This window comes from Juglans microcarpa x Juglans regia, chromosome 5S (assembly GCF_004785595.1).
Source record: "Juglans microcarpa x Juglans regia isolate MS1-56 chromosome 5S, Jm3101_v1.0, whole genome shotgun sequence".
Classification (NCBI taxonomy): Eukaryota; Viridiplantae; Streptophyta; class Magnoliopsida; order Fagales; family Juglandaceae; genus Juglans; species Juglans microcarpa x Juglans regia.
The window spans coordinates 4,678,017-4,698,475 of NC_054603.1; the positions used below are offsets into that span (position 1 = coordinate 4,678,017).

The 20,459-nt window shown below is 36.6% G+C and overlaps 2 protein-coding genes and 1 pseudogene across 2 annotated transcripts; all 3 read right to left on the reverse strand.

Moving 5' to 3' along the window:
- Positions 1 to 901: 901 nt before the first annotated feature.
- On the reverse strand, positions 902 to 1,648 carry LOC121266853. Its single transcript, XM_041170695.1, has one exon. The coding sequence runs from the start codon at positions 1,466 to 1,468 to the stop codon at positions 1,001 to 1,003; it is 468 nt and encodes a 155-aa protein (XP_041026629.1). The 5' UTR covers positions 1,469 to 1,648; the 3' UTR covers positions 902 to 1,000.
- Positions 1,649 to 2,027: 379 nt separating this feature from the next.
- On the reverse strand, positions 2,028 to 14,501 carry LOC121266854. Its single transcript, XM_041170696.1, has 9 exons — positions 14,139 to 14,501; positions 13,851 to 13,978; positions 13,721 to 13,768; positions 13,461 to 13,574; positions 4,424 to 4,492; positions 4,197 to 4,241; positions 3,841 to 3,996; positions 2,666 to 2,746; positions 2,028 to 2,538 (listed from the first exon to the last, which is right to left on the reverse strand). Exons 1-9 carry the CDS (start codon positions 14,293 to 14,295, stop codon positions 2,473 to 2,475), a joined length of 864 nt encoding a protein of 287 aa, XP_041026630.1. The 5' UTR covers positions 14,296 to 14,501; the 3' UTR covers positions 2,028 to 2,472.
- Positions 14,502 to 15,829: 1,328 nt separating this feature from the next.
- LOC121267967 lies at positions 15,830 to 19,482 on the reverse strand (annotated as a pseudogene).
- Positions 19,483 to 20,459: the final 977 nt, after the last annotated feature.

Consider the following 20,459-nt stretch of genomic DNA (forward strand, 5'->3'; position numbering starts at 1 on the left):
CTCTATGGTGAGTCAGTGTGTTTATAATAATGTAATTTTATGTTATATTCACCTTTCATATATATAGAAGAGCTAGGCACTTAAATATTAGGACTATTTTTTAAAAAATTTACAAAACACAAAATATTCCTCATTCGGAACTTAATGAATTACATAATCATTGTGCATATCATTAGTTGTTTGAACCAAAAGAAGGGGGAAAAAAAATAAAGAGAAGATAAAACCATGTAGCAATGTTTCCGACCAATCAGCAATATTCAACTTTTTTTTTTTTTTTGCTTTTTTTTTTTTTTTCAATCTTTCATTTTGTATTTCGAGGGATTAGTTTTGATTCTGTACTTCTGTCTAGAAACAAATAAAGTGAAAGGAAAAGAAGATAAAGAAGGCAAAGAACCAAGATAAAGTTGATTTGTTTCATAGCATCCAAAGTCTTTATCTGTGAACTCCATATTATTTACCAGTTTACGTTTTCTTTTTCTTCGATTATCTTGTGTTCCTGTTTAAAATTATAATGGTTTTAAAGAGAAAAAAACCAATTCATCATATCAATTTTTATCTTTCTCTCGTCATCGAGTAATGATATATACACAATACATTATATAATATATTGCACAATAATATTATAAAATGAGAATATTTTTATAAAATGATGTAACTATATATACTCCTCTTCTGCTCCACAACGTTTTGGCTTGCTAAATCTCACTTCTTCATTAACGACAACATATTATCTGGATATATTCTTGCTTTCCGTCTTGAATTCTTATAAAACTCAAGTTGCATGCCCTTCCCCACTATCGCGTACGCCACATGCTATTGGAGACAATCGACCCTCCCCCATTCTCACGGCATCTCGCTATCAGATTTGGATTTAACAGAAGAATTTGTGAACAAAATTATGGAAATTCGAAGCAACCATATGTGGCTGTACTTAATGCAAATAATCAATGAAGATTCTACACTTACAAAAACCCATGTTACTATTTTGCTTCAAAAACTCTCAGGAATCTAAATCAGGAAAAGGGTTCCAAATCAAGAGAGCAAACAGCAAAAGATCTGGAACCAAAATAGGAATCAGCGGATGAACATTACTTCCTATACGTTTCCTTGTCATCCTCTTCCTGACGTAATTCCTCCTTTGTTCTTCTCCCCACTGAGCTTCCTCCAGTCCCCTGGCAAGAATCAATGGTGGAGGCTGTTGGAATGGGCACTTGGATCTCCATGAGGTCTCAGGAAGCCCAAATCTGGAGACCCTTTTGAGGAAAAGAGCGAAAGCCCACCTTAGATGAAGAGGAGGGAAGCTCGAGGAGAACTTCGTGCAGAGAATTGGAGGATAGTCCCAGTTGAGGTAGCAAGGGATTTGGGTAGAAATGAAGAACTGAGAGTAGAGAGATGGTGTGGTTGTGGGGCTGGTTAGGATATGGGTCAAGGCTTGGATTCTTTGCTCCCATGTTGTGTCTTCTTCCATTGATATGGATGGCTATCTTCTCGCCATCTGAGTGTAACAAGATGAGGTTGAGAAATGGTCGGACCGTCGGGATAAGATAAATTGCTGAAAGGGCCCAAAGTTGAATATTTTTGCGAATTAACCACAGCAGAAATGCATAATCTCCTTCTTTATCCTAAACAATTTTCCTCCTTTGACCCAGTCGAAAGCGGCAGGCATGGGTGCGTCCCTTTTCATTTTTTTTTTTACTTTTTTATTTTTATATTTTTTTAACATATTTAAATGTTTTTAAAAAATAAAAAAATATACAAAAATACTAAAAATCATTTCCTTAATCATTAAGTAAAACAAAATTTAAAAAAATTTAAATATATGAACAGTCAAAATGAGCAGATAATATCAAGCGGCATACTAACATTTTTCTTTTCAGATTGCATTACAACGATGACATCCAACTTTTAGGGTTTTACAATTTTTTTCTGAAACACAGAAGATCAAACTTATCCCATCGGTTTTACTCCTTTTTCTTTTGTTGAGAAGGATCAATTTTGCTTCGGCAATCCTAAAGCACAAGGGTATCTTTTCTACTGAATTTAATAGTAGTTCTGCAAAAATGCAGCAAAACATTAGTTCAAGCAGTTTCTTTAAGACCATCTCAGATCTGAATTACTGCCCACAAGACAGTAACAAGTTAAAATACGGCCAGTAGGTAATGGCATGGCTGTAAACCCACTAACGAAGTGCAGTGTACATGTTTATTGAGCTCAAAAAAAGAGAGCTTCATTGAATATCCTTAGATACCATTTCTGGTGGAATCCAACTCGAATTATAAAGCTGCTGTACTTGTATTTCAGAATCATAAATCTGCAGCTGCTATCGAGATTCAGACAGTTATATCATCCGTCCTCATCAACGTAGCTTTCACTTCGGTCGGCACTTGTCAAAACAGAAACCAGATATCTCCAAGAGTAGTAGTAAAACAGGGATTAACCACATTCTCCTCTTCAAGGCATGGAGTTCCCCAACTAACTGAACTGTGATGAGAGGAAAACCCAAGCCCCCATTATTGGGAAAGTAATTAGAGCAGAAGCCTGAAAATTTGCAAATTTGATTAAGAAAGGTAATAATATCACATGCAAAAACTAAGAATATGTCTCGACTTCCATAAAGTTTCATGTTAAGAAAATTTTCAAGATGGAGGAAGCAATAAAAACATACCAAAATGAAAACCACTTCACTGTTGGCAAGAGCTGCAGTGAATTCATTTCTTTCCATTTCTTGTTTGATGAATCCTTGCAACTGCAAAAGGAAATTATTAATTCATAATCCATCTCCACGATTATATATTTGCTTAAGCAATGATAACCTGTATACAGATGGCACAATGCCTGCTTTGTTGGCAAACAGAGTATTCTTATGCATTTAATATCATATATGTCTAATATTTATTAATATGTCATCAAATATATTTAATATTAGTGCAATCAATCGATTATTTATAAATATATATATATATATATCTGTATATACTTGTACAAACAATGGATGCATTGTGAAAGAATGAAATCAAATGGGTACAATTTTGTCAGGTGTATAAGGCTTTGAAATGCCAGGAAAATGTTATGCCATACAGGTCCTCATAATTGATATGCTGATTCATCTAGAGAGCAAAATATTTCTTCCTTTTTTCACGTACTGTATTCGTGCTATTCATTTGCCTCATACAGCTAGATTATGATTATTATTGATAACAAGATATTAAGACCCGACTCTGAATAAGATGACCCGAGGAAAAAAAGGAAGAGTCCAAATAAGATGAGGTAAAGGGAATAAGTTTAACTAAATGACAAGCAAACAAGCCAGTGTCCACTCTGTGGCGTGGGAATCTCAAACAATGAGGCATGCCTAATACATCAGTTTATGAAATCATGGTGTGTGTGAGCCAGCAGAATGAGATCAAATAGCACAGTACAAGGCTTAGCAATACATGGTTTTAGCTTTTGGCCTAATCACGTTGCAGATTAGATCTGAAGTCCTATTGGAAAATACCTTCATCACAGGCTCTCTCTATGAACTTGTGCCGTGAAAGCCCATGGCTTTAAGGGAAAATATAGGACAAACTTAGCAATCTTATGGCCACTGTTTCACAGAGCTGTACCACTTAGCATTGATTGGAATGAGACCTTCCTATTACTGTTAAAGTCAAGTAGTTTGGGCCTTGAGAGTATGGATAATTTTTCTTCATACTTTGCTTCAATGACAAGAATAATGCAGGACTTGGAGCTCATATATGGTAAACACTTACGCATTTCATTTTATGGACTGCTTTGAAATATTATTATAAACTGAAATCTCTTTTGTGAACATTATGAAATATAAAACTTGGTACAGACCTGATGGTGATGCTTTTTAGCTGCTATGAATAGTCTTTTCAGCTGGCGCTTAGCTTGAGAGATATAGGAAGTCACGGTAGGCCCCTCACCAAATAAGTAAGGATCAAGCACTCCAAAAACCTTTTGATGATGATTACCAAAAATGTTCTTGATGAACTACGCATAAAAAACTTAATTAAGACCAAGACGAGCAAAGATACAAGCAAATACAAGAAGCTCTTCAGGTTGCTGAAAATACTTGTCGCATTATTGTATGAGTTGTATTTGAAGTTTCAGTCAAATCTCAAGCAATTTCAGAATATGAATGCACTGACAGAGCAAAGTGTAAACTACCACTTAGAAATGTTCAACTTTACCTTCAAGAATGTGCATCTTGTAGCGCGAACTTGCCTTCGAGTCCTCTTTTAACACCCCCCCCCCCCCCCCCCCCCCCCCCCCCCCCCCCCCCCCCCCCCCCCCCCCCCACCAAAAAAAAAAAAAAAAAAAGATGTCAGGGATGAACAAAACGTTTCCACGTAAATTAGGCTTTTTGGAAAACTCATGACTTTATCCTATAAATAGAGTCACTTTTGGTGGAATATACCTCCATGATTTGAAGAGCCTGCTCAAGCCGCTGAATTTGAATCCATTGCTCTGTAACAATGTCAGCCATCTAGAGCAAATGCAAATGAAATAATAAGCCAAAAATATTCAGAAAGAACAAGCAAAAGAGACCAGACAAACTTCACAGTCAAGCACATATTTTTTTCTTCTTCAATGGACCTACAGAAGTTACTTAACATATTACCATTTCAGCAGAACCCCTGACAAAAATAAGAAAACAAATGCAGGGTTTGATATCTTCAGGAACTAGGAAATCAGTTCACCACACTTCTCACCCATGCTTCTTTGAGTTGGTTCATTTATTATTTAGAACACAACATATCACTGCAACATAAACATCTTATACAATCAATGAGGGAATCCTCAATCTTCCAATATTTATGCAGTATTGCCGATTTGCAACTTCAACACCCACACTCTACTCGTGGAAAACAATGTCAGTTAGCTAAAATGACATGATTGCAGAGTTGCCTCTTGTTTCTAATTTGAACAATCTTTCTTTTGCTGCACAGTCCTGAAACCAGTTATGCAGTAGAGACTTTTTTTTAACAAATGCTAGTAATATACAACAGTAACAATTCGTTACTTGCTTTAACGAGCTCTGTGTCCTCAAGTCTCAAACTTCATCAAAAGGATCAGAGGAGTTACTTGAGGATGCACTGACTCTACCTACAGCCACACCACAGAGAGGACTTCCCACATAATGTCAGAATATTCTCTTGTTGACACCTTAGCAAAAGTTTGTTAGAATATTCCCTTTGTAGCTGCTTCTAGAATTAGTTTGTTATTCTTTGTTTTATTATATGATTCATTGTATATATATAGCTGTCGTTGTAAGCTTTCAGATGTATTAATTGAATGAGAATGCCTTCCCTCCATCCTTGCTCTTTCTTGGTATTTTCTTCCTTCATCTGCAACTCCTCAGAATTCAACATGGTATCGAGAGCCCAGGTTGCCTGAAAATTCATTTTGCTATTGTTTCATTCTTCACTTCTTTTAATCTTTCATATCTACATTTCTCTGTCTCAATGGCTGAAAAATTTCAACCCAAAACACCCAGATATGATTCTCCTTCAGAAGATCCTAATAGTCATTTCTTCATACACCATGGTGACAATGCTCACACTGTGATAGTTACTCCACCTTTAATAGGTTCGAATTATCTTGCATGGAATAGGTCTTTCACACTGGCCATTTCCATTAAAAATAAACTAGGTTTTCTAGATGGCTCTGTTCCCACACCAGATATTTCTGACCCTCTCCATATTCCCTGGTTGTGATGCAACAATCTTCTTCTCACTTGGATATTCAACTCCATTTCAAAGGAGATCGGTTCAAATGTTATGTTCATGAGGTCAGCCAAGGATGTCTGGGAGAAACTCAAAAATCGTTTTTCACAACCTGACAACTTAAGGATCTATCATCTTCAGCAGCAGTTGAGTTCTATTGTGCAAGGAAGCTTATTTGTAAGTGAAAACTTTACCCAACTCAGTGCTGTATGGGAAGAGTTGAAGAGCTACAGACCTTTGCCTCATTGTTTATGTGGAAAATGTACCTGTAATGCTTTGAATAGCATTGGCAAAACACAGCAATTAGATAATGTTTTCAAATTCTTGATGGGGTTAAATGATACATATGATAATGTATCGGGGCAGATCATACTCATGAGCCCCATGCCTTCCCTTGACAAGACCTTATCCTTGGTTTTGCAAGAGGAAAGGCAGAGGCAAATACGTACTGTAACACTACCTTCACCTGAGCCATCAGCTCTTGCTGTTTTTCACAACACCAAGAGGAAAGAAAAACCCGATGTAACATGTTATCATTGTGGTAAGGTTGGACACACTAAGGAGAAGTGTTTTAGATTGGTTGGTTTTCCACCAAATTTCAAATTTACTAAATCTAAAACTGGGTATTCTAATGGTTTTTCTGGTGCTAGTCACTCTGCAAATCAGGTACATCTCTGAACCAGGAGAAAAATTTGGGAAGTTTATCACAGTAAATCAAGCTCAGATTCAGCAATTGGTTGCTTTGATCAAAGCTCAGACATCTCAGTTGAACGTACATGAGCCAAAGAACCATCAACCTTCTAGTCAAGCCTCATCAATTCTGCCTAACCCCACCCAATCAACTGATGTTGTGACCAAATTTTCACCAAGTTCTAATATGGCAGGTAAAAGTGTCTACCTCTCTAGTGCTTTTATTGTTCCTGATTCATTAATGCATCACAATCTCATCTCTACACAAGATGCACAAAAGGCACCTTGGATTCTAGACACTGGTGCTACAGACCATATGGTCTGTTCCACCTCTCTCTTCTCTTCTATAATCTGTTCTACGCAAGCTTTTGTGCAGCTCCCTAATAAGACACAAGTTCAAGTCACTCACATTGGAACTGTCAAACTCTCAGGATCATTAACTCTTACCAATGTTCTATGTGTGCCATCATTCAGCTTTAATCTGATTTCTGTGAATAAACTCACAGATAATCCTCTTCTCTGCCTTTTGTTCTTGAATAAATTATGTGTTATGCAGGACCTTTATTCATGGACAACGATTGGTCTAGCTAAGGTCCACAATCGACTCTACTACCTCCTTCTCAGCTCACTTCATGGTACTGCAGTCAAAGAGCTCCTTCCATTCAATCATCCTTTCAAGCCTTCAATCAACAGTCAAGCTTTCAATGCAAATGGACAGCAAGAGTTTGACCTATGGCACTCTAGATTAGGACATTTATCCAATCAGAGAATGAATTTAATTCACTCTCAAGTTCCTAATGTAAAGTGTAGAGAGCAAACTCAATGTACTATTTGCCATTTGGTTAAGCAAAAGAGAGAATCATTTCAATTGAGTACATCTCTTTTTCATTCTCCCTTCCAATTAATTCACTGTGATATATGGGGGCCTTATTCCCAAGTATCCAATCAAGGACACCATTATTTTTTAACAATTGTTGATGATTACAGTCGAGTGACTTGGGTTTTTCTTATGAAATTTAAAACTGAAGTCAGATCTCTTTTACAATCATTTGTTCACATGGTAGAGGTTCAATTTGGTGTTAAAATTTAACAAATTCGATCAGATAATGGTCTTGAATTCAATATGACAGATTTCTATAATCTTCATGGAATCTTGCATCAAAAGTCTTGTGTTTATACTCCACAACAAAATGGAGTTGTTGAAAGGAAACATCAACACCTCCTTTCTGTTGCAAGAGCCATTCTTTTTCAGTCCTCCCTTCCCTTGAAGTTTTGGGGTGATGCAGTCCTCATTGCGACATATTTAATTAACAGGATCCCTTCACCTGTTTTAAATAATAAATCACCTTATGAGAAACTTTTCTCTTCCACACCATCTTATGATCATTTAAAAGTATTTGGCTGCCTATGTTTCGTCTCTACTCACAAACACAATCGATCCAAATTGGACCCTCGTGCTCGAAAATGCATTTTCATAGGGTATCCAGCTGGTGTCAAGGGATACAAGGTTTATGATATTGAGAGTCAGTCATGTTCTGTTTCTAGGGATGTGATCTTCTATGAGTCTACATTTCCTTTTCAAAAATCTGATCTCAACACATCCTCCTCTAATGATCAAATCATACCTCCAGTTTTACCTATCACCAAACAATCTCATTTCTTCACAAATAATCTTACCACTCCTTCAACATCTCAATCTGATTCCTCCTCTCATATTCCCATTTCAAATTCACCTGTTAGTTCCTCTCTCCCTCACACTATTCCTCCTCAATCAGATTCTTTTTCTGATAATCAGCATTCTGAAACAACTCCACTTGATCCTCTCTCAACTCCTCCACAAAATACAAATCAATCCTCTTAGGAGATCTGATCGTGTTAGAAAACCCCCTTCATATCTGCATGACTATCACTGTCAAGTAGTCACTAGTAGCCCCACTCAACTATCATCTTTATCTTCCACTAATCATCCACTTCACAAACACTTGTCCTACTCACATCTTTCTCCATCACAGAAAACTTTTGCACTCTCACTTTCCCTCTTGCATGAACCAAAAACCTACAAAGAAGCTGTGATGTCTCAGCATTGACAAGCAGCAATGCAGTCTGAATTAAAAGCTTTAGAGGAAAATGGAACATGGACAGTCACTAGTTTACCTCCTGGAAAGACCTCAGTTGGGTGCAGGTGTGTTTTTAAGATCAAGCTTAATTTAGATGGGTCTATAGAAAGATATAAGGCCAGGTTGGTGGCCAAGGACTACACTCAAATTGAGGGATTCGATTATCAAGAAACATTTAGTCCCGTAGCTAAGCTTACCACTGTTAGAATTTTTCTGGCCCTAGATGCCATCCATAATTGGAATTTAAGCCAAATGAATGTCCATAATGCATTCCTCAATGGAGATCTTGATGAGGAATATATATGGACTGTAACATACGGGTCTAAATTTAGGGTTTAAAACTAGTATTTTACTTATTCATTTATTGGTATTTTAATTTCTTTATATTTATTTATTTATTTTAGATTTTTTTGTGATAACAGATAGATCGATTTAGTGATTCCTTTCCTTTTAAAAACTTCGAATATTCTATCCACTTAGTCCCCATGCTAGTTTCGGTTTCCAGAGTTTGAGCAACTCCAAGTCAAACCTTTCAAACTCTCTCAGAAACGGTATCCACGTGAGAATAGGTTCCTAAAGTTTAGGCAATTTCAAAATTCAACCAATCTCTCCACGTCGCTTCCTCCCATCGCCTATAAAAAGACCCTCAAGCCTCTGTGATTCACACAGTGTTATATCAAGAGAAACAACATTCCCGCTTAAACCTTACCTCTGCCCAACCATCGTCGTCCACCCCGGGACGTCGGAGCCCTACCCACGGCGCCAGAAAACGCCGGCCAACTCAACCCCGTTGAACCCACCCTCTCAGGTAAGCCCCTGCCGCCGCACGCCACCTCCCTCCCTTTCGGTTGTTTGAGTTTCAAACCCATATCTCTCTAAACTCTCACTGTTTCTCTCTCTCCCTCTCTCGGTGTCGCACCACCATAGGGACCCCCCAGTCTCGTCGCCGGTCGCTTCTAGCCACCTAGAGCCGCCGACGCACTCTGCTCTCCCTCGGTGAGCATCGCGCAGCTCTCTCTCTCCCGTAAGCCTCTGTTTTTACGTCTGCTTCTTTTGTTTTATTTTATTTTCTTTCTCGTTTCTTTTCTTTTTCTTTCTTTTCTTTCTTTTTCTTTCTTTCTTCTTGTTTTATTCCGTGTGCTTCAGTTCCCAAAAAGCCTTTTTAATTCGGTAATTCCATGCATGCCTTTTGACCGTGAGGATGTAATTCCCTGAGCCTCGACTTCTTGGGGCCTTAAGTCAGTCAGATAGTATTTTCTTTAAGTGGTTAATCTCTGGGTTGACAGAAACTGGTTTACAATTTAAAAAAAAAAGGATAGTATATTTTTCAGAAATACATTACCTTTACATGGGCTTTATCTAATTGAACAATTATCAGCATTTAGACACAAGTTTTATAAAAGATTTTTAAAGGATTTCAAAGCATTTGTTGGAGTCTATTAGTAGTTAAATTCCTTATACGTATTTAATTACGTAGAGTATTACGACACGTTTTGCTAGGAAGTTATTAACGTCTAGAATCTCGTTTAGGTAACGCGCTACAAGTTGGAAATCAGGAAGCAGCGCTAAGAGGTAAATAGTATGATCATATTAATAAATGCGTATTGTGAATATTATTATTATGTATAAAAAAAAATGTGATGTGCTTATGATTGTTAACTACGCTACACTAAGAGGCAAGTCAAGGTTAGTTTACTTTTCAATCTTGATGAAATATGAGATTATACTTGAGTGAATGAATTTATTGTTGATTGATTTAATGTTACTAAATGCACATGAAAGACATGAAATGTTGAAGTAGTAGTTCAAAGTCAAGTATGCCATGTAATAGTCAGATTATGCAAGCCATGTCCATGAAATGCTTAGATTATATATATGCCATGTTTGTGTAATACTTAAACCATGTATGCCATGTTCAAGTAATACCTGGATCATGTATGCCTTGGATCGTCTTAAAACATTCATAGCATGTTATGTAATATCACGTTATACTATGCCATGCTAAATCATACAAGAGTATGCCATGCTAAATCATACGAGAATATGCCATGTACAAAGATATGCCATGCTAAATCATACAAGAATATGTCATGTACAAGAATATGCCATGCCATGTCATGTTACGCTATACCATGTACAAGATTATGCCATGTTAGAGATGTTCATGAAGCAAATCCCATGCATTAAGAAAGATAAGAAATGTAACGGTACCACGGACTCAAGCGTGGTTAACCACAAGTTTAGTGAAACACGGACTCAAGCGTGTTTCACTTCATGATATGCAAGTTTAGTGAAACACGGACTCAAGCGTGTTTCACTCCATGTTATGCAAGTTAAGTGAAACACGGATTCAAGCGTGTTTCACTCCATGTTATGCAAGTTAAGTGAAACACGGACTCAAGCGTGTTTCACTCCAGGTTATGCAAGTTAAGTGAAACACAGACTCAAGCGTGTTTCACTCCATGTGATGCAAGTTAAGTGAAACACGGACTCAAGCGTGTTTCACTCCATGTTAATACAAGATAACTAGGATGTTATGCATTCACAATGACATGTTTTGATTATATATGCTTCCGCTTATGTTAATAATGAAAATGTGTGCCATGTAAATCTGTGATGATATATGTATGTAAAGTCTTCCAGAAGATCATGTTACGTATTTGATTGAAATCCATGAAGTTGTATGCACGTTCGTAAGGGTATCCTAGAGATGAATTGTATGTTAGGCAAGGACTATATTTTACGATACGATGTACTACTTACTGAGTATTCAACTCATTATTTTTGTGTGTTTCTTGTTTCTTCCATGTTTGATTCTCGCAGATGATGTCTATGATGATGAAGAGTGGAATGGCCAGGAGTAGATCTAGTACCAAGACTTAGGAATGAATAAGTGATTTTATCACCAGAATTAGATTTCTTTTATGTCATGCATAGGATTAGTTATGTTTCTTTATATTTCGTTCAGTTTCCAAAACAATCATGTTCAGTTCAGTTTTAACGTTTTGATGAATTTCAATAAATGAGGTAATTCAGGATATGAATCTCTCTACCGGGCATTATGTTTTAAATGTTGGTAATATCTCTATCCTACGGGAATGGGGTGTTACATGGACCTACCTCCAGGTTATCAGATCAAGGGGGAAAATCATGATGGAAATGAGAGGTTAGTTTGTAGGCTGCACAAGTCATTATATGGCCTCACTCTCGACAATGGAATTCAAAATTCTCTTCTTTCTTACTTTCTATTGGATTCCAACAATCTAAATCAGATTATTCTTTATTTACAAGGTTAGATGAGAATGGTTTTGTTGCTCTATTAGTGTATGTAGATAACATTTTTTTATTATAAGTAAGTGTATGTAGATGACAGACTTATTGGTAGTTCAAATCTGTCAACTATCAATGCTGTCAAGGCACATTTGAACTCACAATTCAAGATCAAAGATCTGGGGCAGGTGAAATATTTTTTGGGCTTGGAAATTGCGAGATCAAGGTCTGGAATACATATATGTCAAAGGAAGTATACTCTTGAGATTCTGGTTTCTTGGGATGCAAACCTGTCCAAACTCCCATTGAAACTAATCACAAGCTTTGTCAAACTTCTACAAATTTGTTAATGGATGCTACTACCTACAGAAGGTTGATTGGGCGACTGATCTATTTAACAATCTCAAGACCAGACATTACTTATGTTGTTCATATACTTAGCCAGTTTATGGACAAACCAGCAGAGGTACATTTGCAAGCTGCTCACAAGGTTTTGAGATACTTGAAGGGTTCTATAGGACAAGGTATTTTCTTCTCTGCTTTGTCAACTTTGCATTTGAAGGCCTTTAGTGACTCGGATTGGGCAGCTTGCCCAAAGACAAGAATATCAGTTACTGGGTACTGCATATTCATTGGAGACTCTATGATTAGTTGGAGGTCTAAAAAGCAAGCAACAATTTCTAGATCATCTGCTGAAGCAGAGTATAAGGCATTAGACACAAGTTGTGAAATTATTTGGATCATTTGTTTATTAAAAGATTTCCAGATTGATCATACTAAAGCTGCAACATTGTACTGTGATAGCCAATCTGCTCTACACCTCACAAAGAACCCAATTTTTTATGAAAGGACTAAACACATAAGAGCTAGATTGTCATTTTATTCAGGAAAGGGTTACAGCAGGAACCATCATGCCAGTTCATCTGCCTTCCAAGTTTCAATTGGCTGACATTTTCACCAAGGCTTTACCTGCTGCTACCTTGCATTTCTTGCTGTCCAAGATGGGCATCCTCAACATCTATGCCCATCTTGAGGGGAGTCTCAAACTTCACCAAAAGGATCAGAGGAGTTACTTGAGGATGCACTGACTCTACCTACAGCCACACCACAGAGAGGACTTCCCACGTAATGTCAGAATATTCTCTTGTTGACACCTTAGCAAAAGTTTGTTAGAATATTCCCTTTGTAGCTACTTCTAGAATTAGTTTGTTATTCTTTGTTTTATTATTTGATTCATTGTGTATATATAGTTGTCGTTGTAAGCTTTCAGATGTATTAATTGAATGAGAATGCCTTCTCTCCATCCTTGCTCTTTCTTGGTATTTTCTTCCTTTATCTGCAACTCCTCAGAATTCAACATCAAGGAACTCTTTCTCCTATCACAAGCTGGCTAGCCCATTCATATGATTTACATGTACTACTCCTATCCACTGAAAGACCTCCAATCAAGACAAACGGGATACCTTTCTGAAGCACTACTAGTGTGGAATCATTTCAAGTAAACACAGTTCTTCATCACACCCCAAAACGTGAGTATAGTTGGATTAAAAGCATCAGCATAGCCATTCAAAGAAGAACAGATCGATGAGTTCAACTTATTCAGTTATGAAAACAAGAAAAATAAATAAATGGAACAAGTTGACGTACTGACATTTTCAACTTGTGAGGTAATCTTTTCCAGCCTCTCCTCAGCATCCCGTGCTTTAGACTCTAAATCATGAATATCGAAGTTGTTCTTTCTTGACACAGCCCAAAGACGCCGTACCTAATTGAATCCCCAAATCTACTTCTCGAATCAGTTGAATTTTCACATAAGCAACCGACCAACTCTGCTTTCTATTATAATATTTTTTTTCTTGAACAGAATTAAAATATAAAGGAAAATGCAAGTCAAACAAAAACAAATTAAACCTCATTTTCTAGAGCACTGAGTCTCTCATCAGTCCGCGATGATTCCCCCTGAAATTTAAATCCGGCCCATAAATATGCGAAGTATAACATTAAAACGACATAAGATTCATCTTCATGACGGAAAATGAACCTTTAAACCGTCGAGAGTAGACTGCAGAGAATGGATCCTACGTGACAAGTCTTCAATCACGTTCTCGCGGTTCTCAATGTAAAGGTTCTTCTGATTTAGGTTTTGCATGGAGTCTTCAAGAATCAATTCTGTTTTATTCGATTTCAATGGTCATAATCAGAGTAAGCAAGATTACATGCAATGCAAGTCCTCCGTATGAAACAACTTAAGACCGTACAAGAAACTTTAAGAAAATATGAAAATAATGATGATATTCAAGTACAAAGCAAAACGAAGTTAATTCGATACCTAATTGGGAGACCTTGAGTTTGAGGTCGCGCAATTCGCACATCAACTGGTGGGAGTGTGGGGCTGATGCTGAACAAGTGGTGGTATCGGAGAGAGCTAAGAGAGAGGGGAATAAGCCGGAAATTAGAAAAAGAAATGGAAGTAAATGAACCGCCATAGTTGCCCGCCTTGCTCAGCTCTGCGGAAATCCGATGTAGGCCGTCCCCGTCGGCCTCTGCGCTGACCTCTCTCCCTTTCTCAGTCTCACTCTGCTCGCGGATACTAGTGATGCCCGTTAATGGGACAACGACGGCGTCGTTTTAACTGCCGGGTGATGTCGTGGTGACGACCACATGAAGTCTCTGACTCTCTATCTTGGTAAGGCCATGCTGTTTTGTTTTTTTGTCTTTTTTAATAGTTTTAGATTTTTTATGTAACAAATTACGAATTTTCGGAAAAATTTTAAAAAGTGTAACTTTCAAGTTTTTTTTTATAACCATTTCCAGTTTGGTTTCTTCAAAAATTTTAAATTTATTTCAATCAACAAATCGTATTGTAATTAACTATAAGAATAAGAATAAGAATAAGAATAAGAATAAGAATACATTAATAAATATTTCACACAATAAATATAGAAAATTTATATTATAAAGTCGGTCTCTAGAGCACACTTCACACATCATAATTTAATTTTAGAAGATAAATTTTAAATTTTGAATAATACAAATAAGATCTTACCTTTTAAGGAAGCGGACGATGTACTCTTTTAAATAATTGATATAGAAAGTTATTGAGTAATGCTAAATAAGTCAATAATCCTGGAAAGTTATTGATTAGTGTAAGCATCACACATTTTTTTGAAAAAGAATAGAGTTTATTATTAAAAAAATTAATTTTTTATATAAGTATCGTATTTATTCATTTTTTTAAAAAAAATACGCGATACTTACATATTCTATAACTTAAAATATCATTTGTCTTTTTAGCGCGCATATATATATATTTATTTATTTATTGAGTCATCTCTCAGTTTTTATTGAGATGAACATTTCATTGGATCACTCAATGTCTTTTGTCTTCATCTCGCCCACAGATCATCAATCCGATTGATGAGAACCACAATTTCTAGAGATGTTAAGATATCGGTTGGTTATACAGATGAGATGAAAATTAAAAGTTGAATAAAATATTATTAGAATATAATTTTTTTAATATTAGTTTTGTTTTGAAATTTAAAAAAGTTGAATTGTTTATTGTATTTTGTGTGGAAGTTTGAAAAATTGTAATGATTAGGTAAGATAAGATGAGACGAGATGGGATAGTTTATGTTGTGTAACCAAATGAGGCCTAAATAAAATCATTAAGATATAAAAAGAAAAAAGGGAAAAGGAAGGTGGGATTTTCCCATTAGACACGGAGAATTTCAACACATAAATTACCATTAGACAAGGAGAATCAAAATTCAAGTGACAATGTGATTCATTATTTTCACTCAACACCAGATGATTGCAAAATTAGCAACTATCTGTGCTATGAGTTAAAAAGAAAAATGGATGAAATTTTAAAAAATTTACATGACAAGATTCTGCCCCGCATCCACCTCTTTTTTTTCTCATGCTGCTTTTGTTTGCGGCCAAAAGGAAAATCAGATCAATCAAATTTAGCTTAAAGAGAAGGTATAGAAAATAGGTACTTTCTCTTCCTTTTCAAGTTTAAGGTAACAAACTAACTCGTTTCTCTTCTTCCATCTTGGCCTTGATGTAAGAGTAGATTGCTACTCCAGCAATTGCAATGGCTGTTCCAATAGCAGTTTGTGTTGAAATCTTGTTACCTGCCAGGAGCCACAAATTAATAACAAGTTCTCAAGGCAAGTTAAAGTCCGAAGAAAGGAAAAAGAAGGGAAAAAACTTACCAAAGACAAGGATCGAGAATCCAATCACAAATACTCGTTTCAACACATTACCAACTGCATGTGTAAGAGGTGCCACCCTCTCTAGGGTGTTGGTGGCCAACTGTTTTCAAAAGCCAAAAAAACAACAGAGAACACAGTTCTTGTCAGCTTATAAGATGATACTCCTGATGTGAAAATTACCAATCAATGAAATTCAGGGACCACTTTGTTGAAGCTATCCAAAGAAAGGGATGCCGGGGAAGAAAAAAAGAGAGGAGCTCACATAACTGCAAGAAAACATCAGTTACCAATGGATATATAGAAACAATTTACCTGATTGTAAAGGTGGTAAAACATCCCCACCCAAAAAAGGTCTGAGAGGAACGTGGTTAGACCTACTTTTGCAATTGCATCGTTAAACCCATGCTTCATCAGTTGAGGTCACTCTACCTGTAAAATAACATAAGGACATGGAAACAATCAAAGACTTTAGAACATGGACTTGTCAGATTCATTATTTAGGTTGCGTACATCAAGATTCTAGGGGTTGCAAGTGAAGTTCACTCACAATGATAGCAGGTGGAATGTAGACAGAGGGTAATGAGGGAAATATAAGCATAGACATTGGTACTATCCATGTCAGTCTGCAAACTGACATATAGAAACAAAAAGATCATTAGCAAAACTTCTAGTCATTGAAGTTAAAAACTGTCTGATCAACTCGTTTTGTTTTGTTCCAGGTAAAAGAGTTGAGAAGAATTTAATAGAAGATAACCATGGCTTTCTTAGAATTGAGACTCCTGTAAGTAAGGAGATATTGGAAATCATAGCACTGATGAAGCCAGTCCATGCAGTTAAATGAAAGCTCGGTCAATGATGCCATTGACACACTTGCATGTCAAATCAAAGGCAAACATACTATTATAGACAGCAACATATGTCTCTAAACACATACAAAGATAAAAAGAATGACTGGTCTTCATGATTTGCGACGTTAACAGATTGTATACATATGTATGTAACTACCACTCTATCTCCCTCCATAGCAGACGAAAGTTTACAAATGCTACTTATTATAATGAAACGGGCCAAAAGAAAAAAAATTATCTATTATGTGATGGAAGGGATATTGAATTCGTAGATCAGTCCTGTAGTCAAGTGGTATGGTCTGCTGTACAGATTAGGGACATCTAAACGTGCACCATATAAACTGAAACACGCATGTAAGCAGTAAAGGGAAGAGCTTACCAAGAACGACAGGAGCCAGAGACAGCCATGAAGTAAAAGGTATTGATTGCCCTAGAATGAACTGATCAGAGGCAGCAGCATTAAAGAAGGGCTCAAGAGATGCAACAAATAAATATCATATAAGTGTAAGTAACAGTTGAATCAATTGGTGTTGGTCATATAATAGCCAAAAAATACAAAGCTAAAATGCCGAAGAGCATCAAATTTCCTTTCACCTTTGATTGTATGAGTGAAAGAGACAGCAACGACTGCAAAAGAGACGTTGCTGGTCACGTGACCAAGTGAGAGGAAGGAATCTAATTATCTAGAGGGGATTGTGAGCCATTGCCAACATGTCAAAAGTAGAAAATCTATAGCATATAGACATTTATGGACCTAAGCTAATGAAAAAGCGACAAGCTGACTAAACAGATCCGGAAAAATGAACATCAACTAATTGTTACAAAGTAACTGGCCGGGCTTGAAGAGTGGGTTTCACTTACAGCGCGCTTGGGAAGGCCCACGGCCCAGCTCACTAAACAGCATACCACCCCGACGAACAAGTGCACAACCGAAACAAAGCTGCAACAAAACCACCAGAAAAACCAATTTTCATGCTGATCGATCTACCCCTAACGTTGGTCAAGTATACCCATGATGTCATACAACGCGTTCAAAAGAACACAGGACAACAAACACTAGTACTTACTAAGGATACGGGAAGTAGTTGTAGATCTTTTTGTTGATTATGTTGAAGATCACGTTGAAGCCCCGATTTGAATCGAAAATTCATCTCATCTAATCATTATAATTTTTTTTAAATTTTTACATAAAATATATTAAACAATTCAATTTTTTTAAATTTTAAAATAATAATAATATTAAAAAATAATATTTTAACCATATTTTATACAACTCGTCTTTAAATCCAAATGGGGCGTTTAAGTACCTGCACAGTGATAATTTGGAAATTTCACATACACAGTTGCATTACGACACTTAACATACTAGTCTTACTATTTGACCGACAAAAAGTTCGAGCCTGAGTTCATCGGTGTGGAACCAGCGCAATGACCTTAGCACATGAAAAAGAAGAACCCCGTGATGAGAGCCAGGTACTTCTCGACGAACTCAACCGGAGCGATCTTCGCTTCCCTGTGCATCAGAATATGATCGTGTCAGACTAGAGAAAAAATAGAAACTACGGAGGCTATAAGTCGGAAAGGCTAACAAGGTCAGGTCTTCCGGGTCAGAGGAAACGGACCTCACCCGATGGAATCGCTCCCCCCAGCGGGCGATGAAGAAGCAGTTGCTTAGATGTGGCCCGACTTCCCTCTAAGGCTCGAGCTCTTGAGTAACAGGGTCGGCTGGAGCTACCTCCCCCATATGCGACTCCCACCTTCTCCCATTGGCCTTGTTGAGACGAACCTAATGATGTTGTTGTTGCAGCTGCTGTTGCACTCTCTCGGTAGCTTCCGGAGGTGGGAGAGGAGCCGAAAGTACTACAGAGCATAACGGGACTCTCGATTCCATGATCTGAGATAAGAGAGACAGAGAAGGAAAAAAGAGAAAGAAACGTGCTTGCTGTAGCTATGCGGAGCTCTTAGGCCTGGTTTTTTTCACAAACTATCTTAACTCATTTATCTAATCTAATCTAATCTAATTATCACAACTAACTAGAGAGAGGACTTATTTTGCGCCGAATCATATAACTCACAATAGGTGGACAGAAGCCAAGCGGTTCATCAACTTTGGTCCTAGAGTTGTAGTCTTTAGATTCTGGATTGCATACATGGCAGACCACTCTAATACAGTACGCACACCATGGTCCATAGAAAGGGAATCAATAACATGGGAGGGCATTTGAACTGTTATACGTAATAACATGGGGAGATCAGGTGGAGTATGCATCTGTGTGGTCCATCAACGGATGATGATGGTTAAATGAAGAAATAGATACTATTGGGGAAGGGAGGGAGAGGACACAAAGTAGGGTGGGTCAGTCTTATCAGGAATGAAAGGCTTGGGGACGAGGACTTGTCTTGCTACTCAGTCAGGCTAAGCAAAACTCCAACTATCCTACTCCGTCCTCGACTCCATTTCGGCTCTGCTTCAGTTTTGATAAGTCGGAATCGAAGTCGGAATTTTTTCACTCGAAAAAGTTAGAGTCAGAGTTGGAGTCGGAGGTGGTAGTGTACAGACTCCGACTCTGATTGTACCTTCCGACTTCAACTCCGACTCCGACATTTTACATGTTTTTTATAAAAAAAAATACATTTATTTTTTTATACATTAATCATATATATTATATATAACTATAACTTATATAGTGAGTTAAATACTAGTATGAACAAATGTACATAAAATAATACACTTATATTATAATAACATTTTTTTTCTTATTAATTTGGGGAGAGAGGTTTCGAACTCCAGACCTCTAGTTTGAAAGCTGGGAGTTATGTCAATCAGGCCACAGGCCTTTGACACTTATACTATAATAACATGTAACACTAATGTACCTAATATGCCATGTAGTAGTAATGTATAATAATCATTCTATAATAACATGTAATACTAATAATGTTAATGCATAAGCACTAAGCCACTAATGCATAATAGCATATTAACCTGTAATACTAATTACTAATATATAATAACATGTAATACTAATATATAATAATTAATGTATAATAACATTTACTGCTAATGTATAACATGTACTAGTAATGTATAATAATCAATGTATAATAACATATAACACTAATGTATAAATATTAAAGTATAATATCATTTAATAGTAATCAATCTATAATAACATCTAATACTAAAAATGTATAAGCACTAAGCCACTAATGCGTAAGAACATATTAACATCTAATACTAATTACTAATGCGTAATAACATGTAATACTAATATATAATAGCTAATGTATAATATTATAATAAGAATAAGTTAAACATTACTATAAAATATTATACTAAGTTAATATTTAATAACATGTAATAGATTAAAATTTGTTTATAGTTTGATCTAAGTTTAGGGAAAAAAAGAATGGGCTCAAAATGGCCAAAATACTTTTTTTTTTTTTTTTTTTGGGGTCACAAAACGGTGAAAATGGCTCAACCAAAGTAAAACGGCGCCCTTTTTAGAGGTTAAACGACACCATTTTACTTCAAAACGGCGTGTCCTAGCGTCGTTTAAACCTTTACATGGTTAGAAAAAA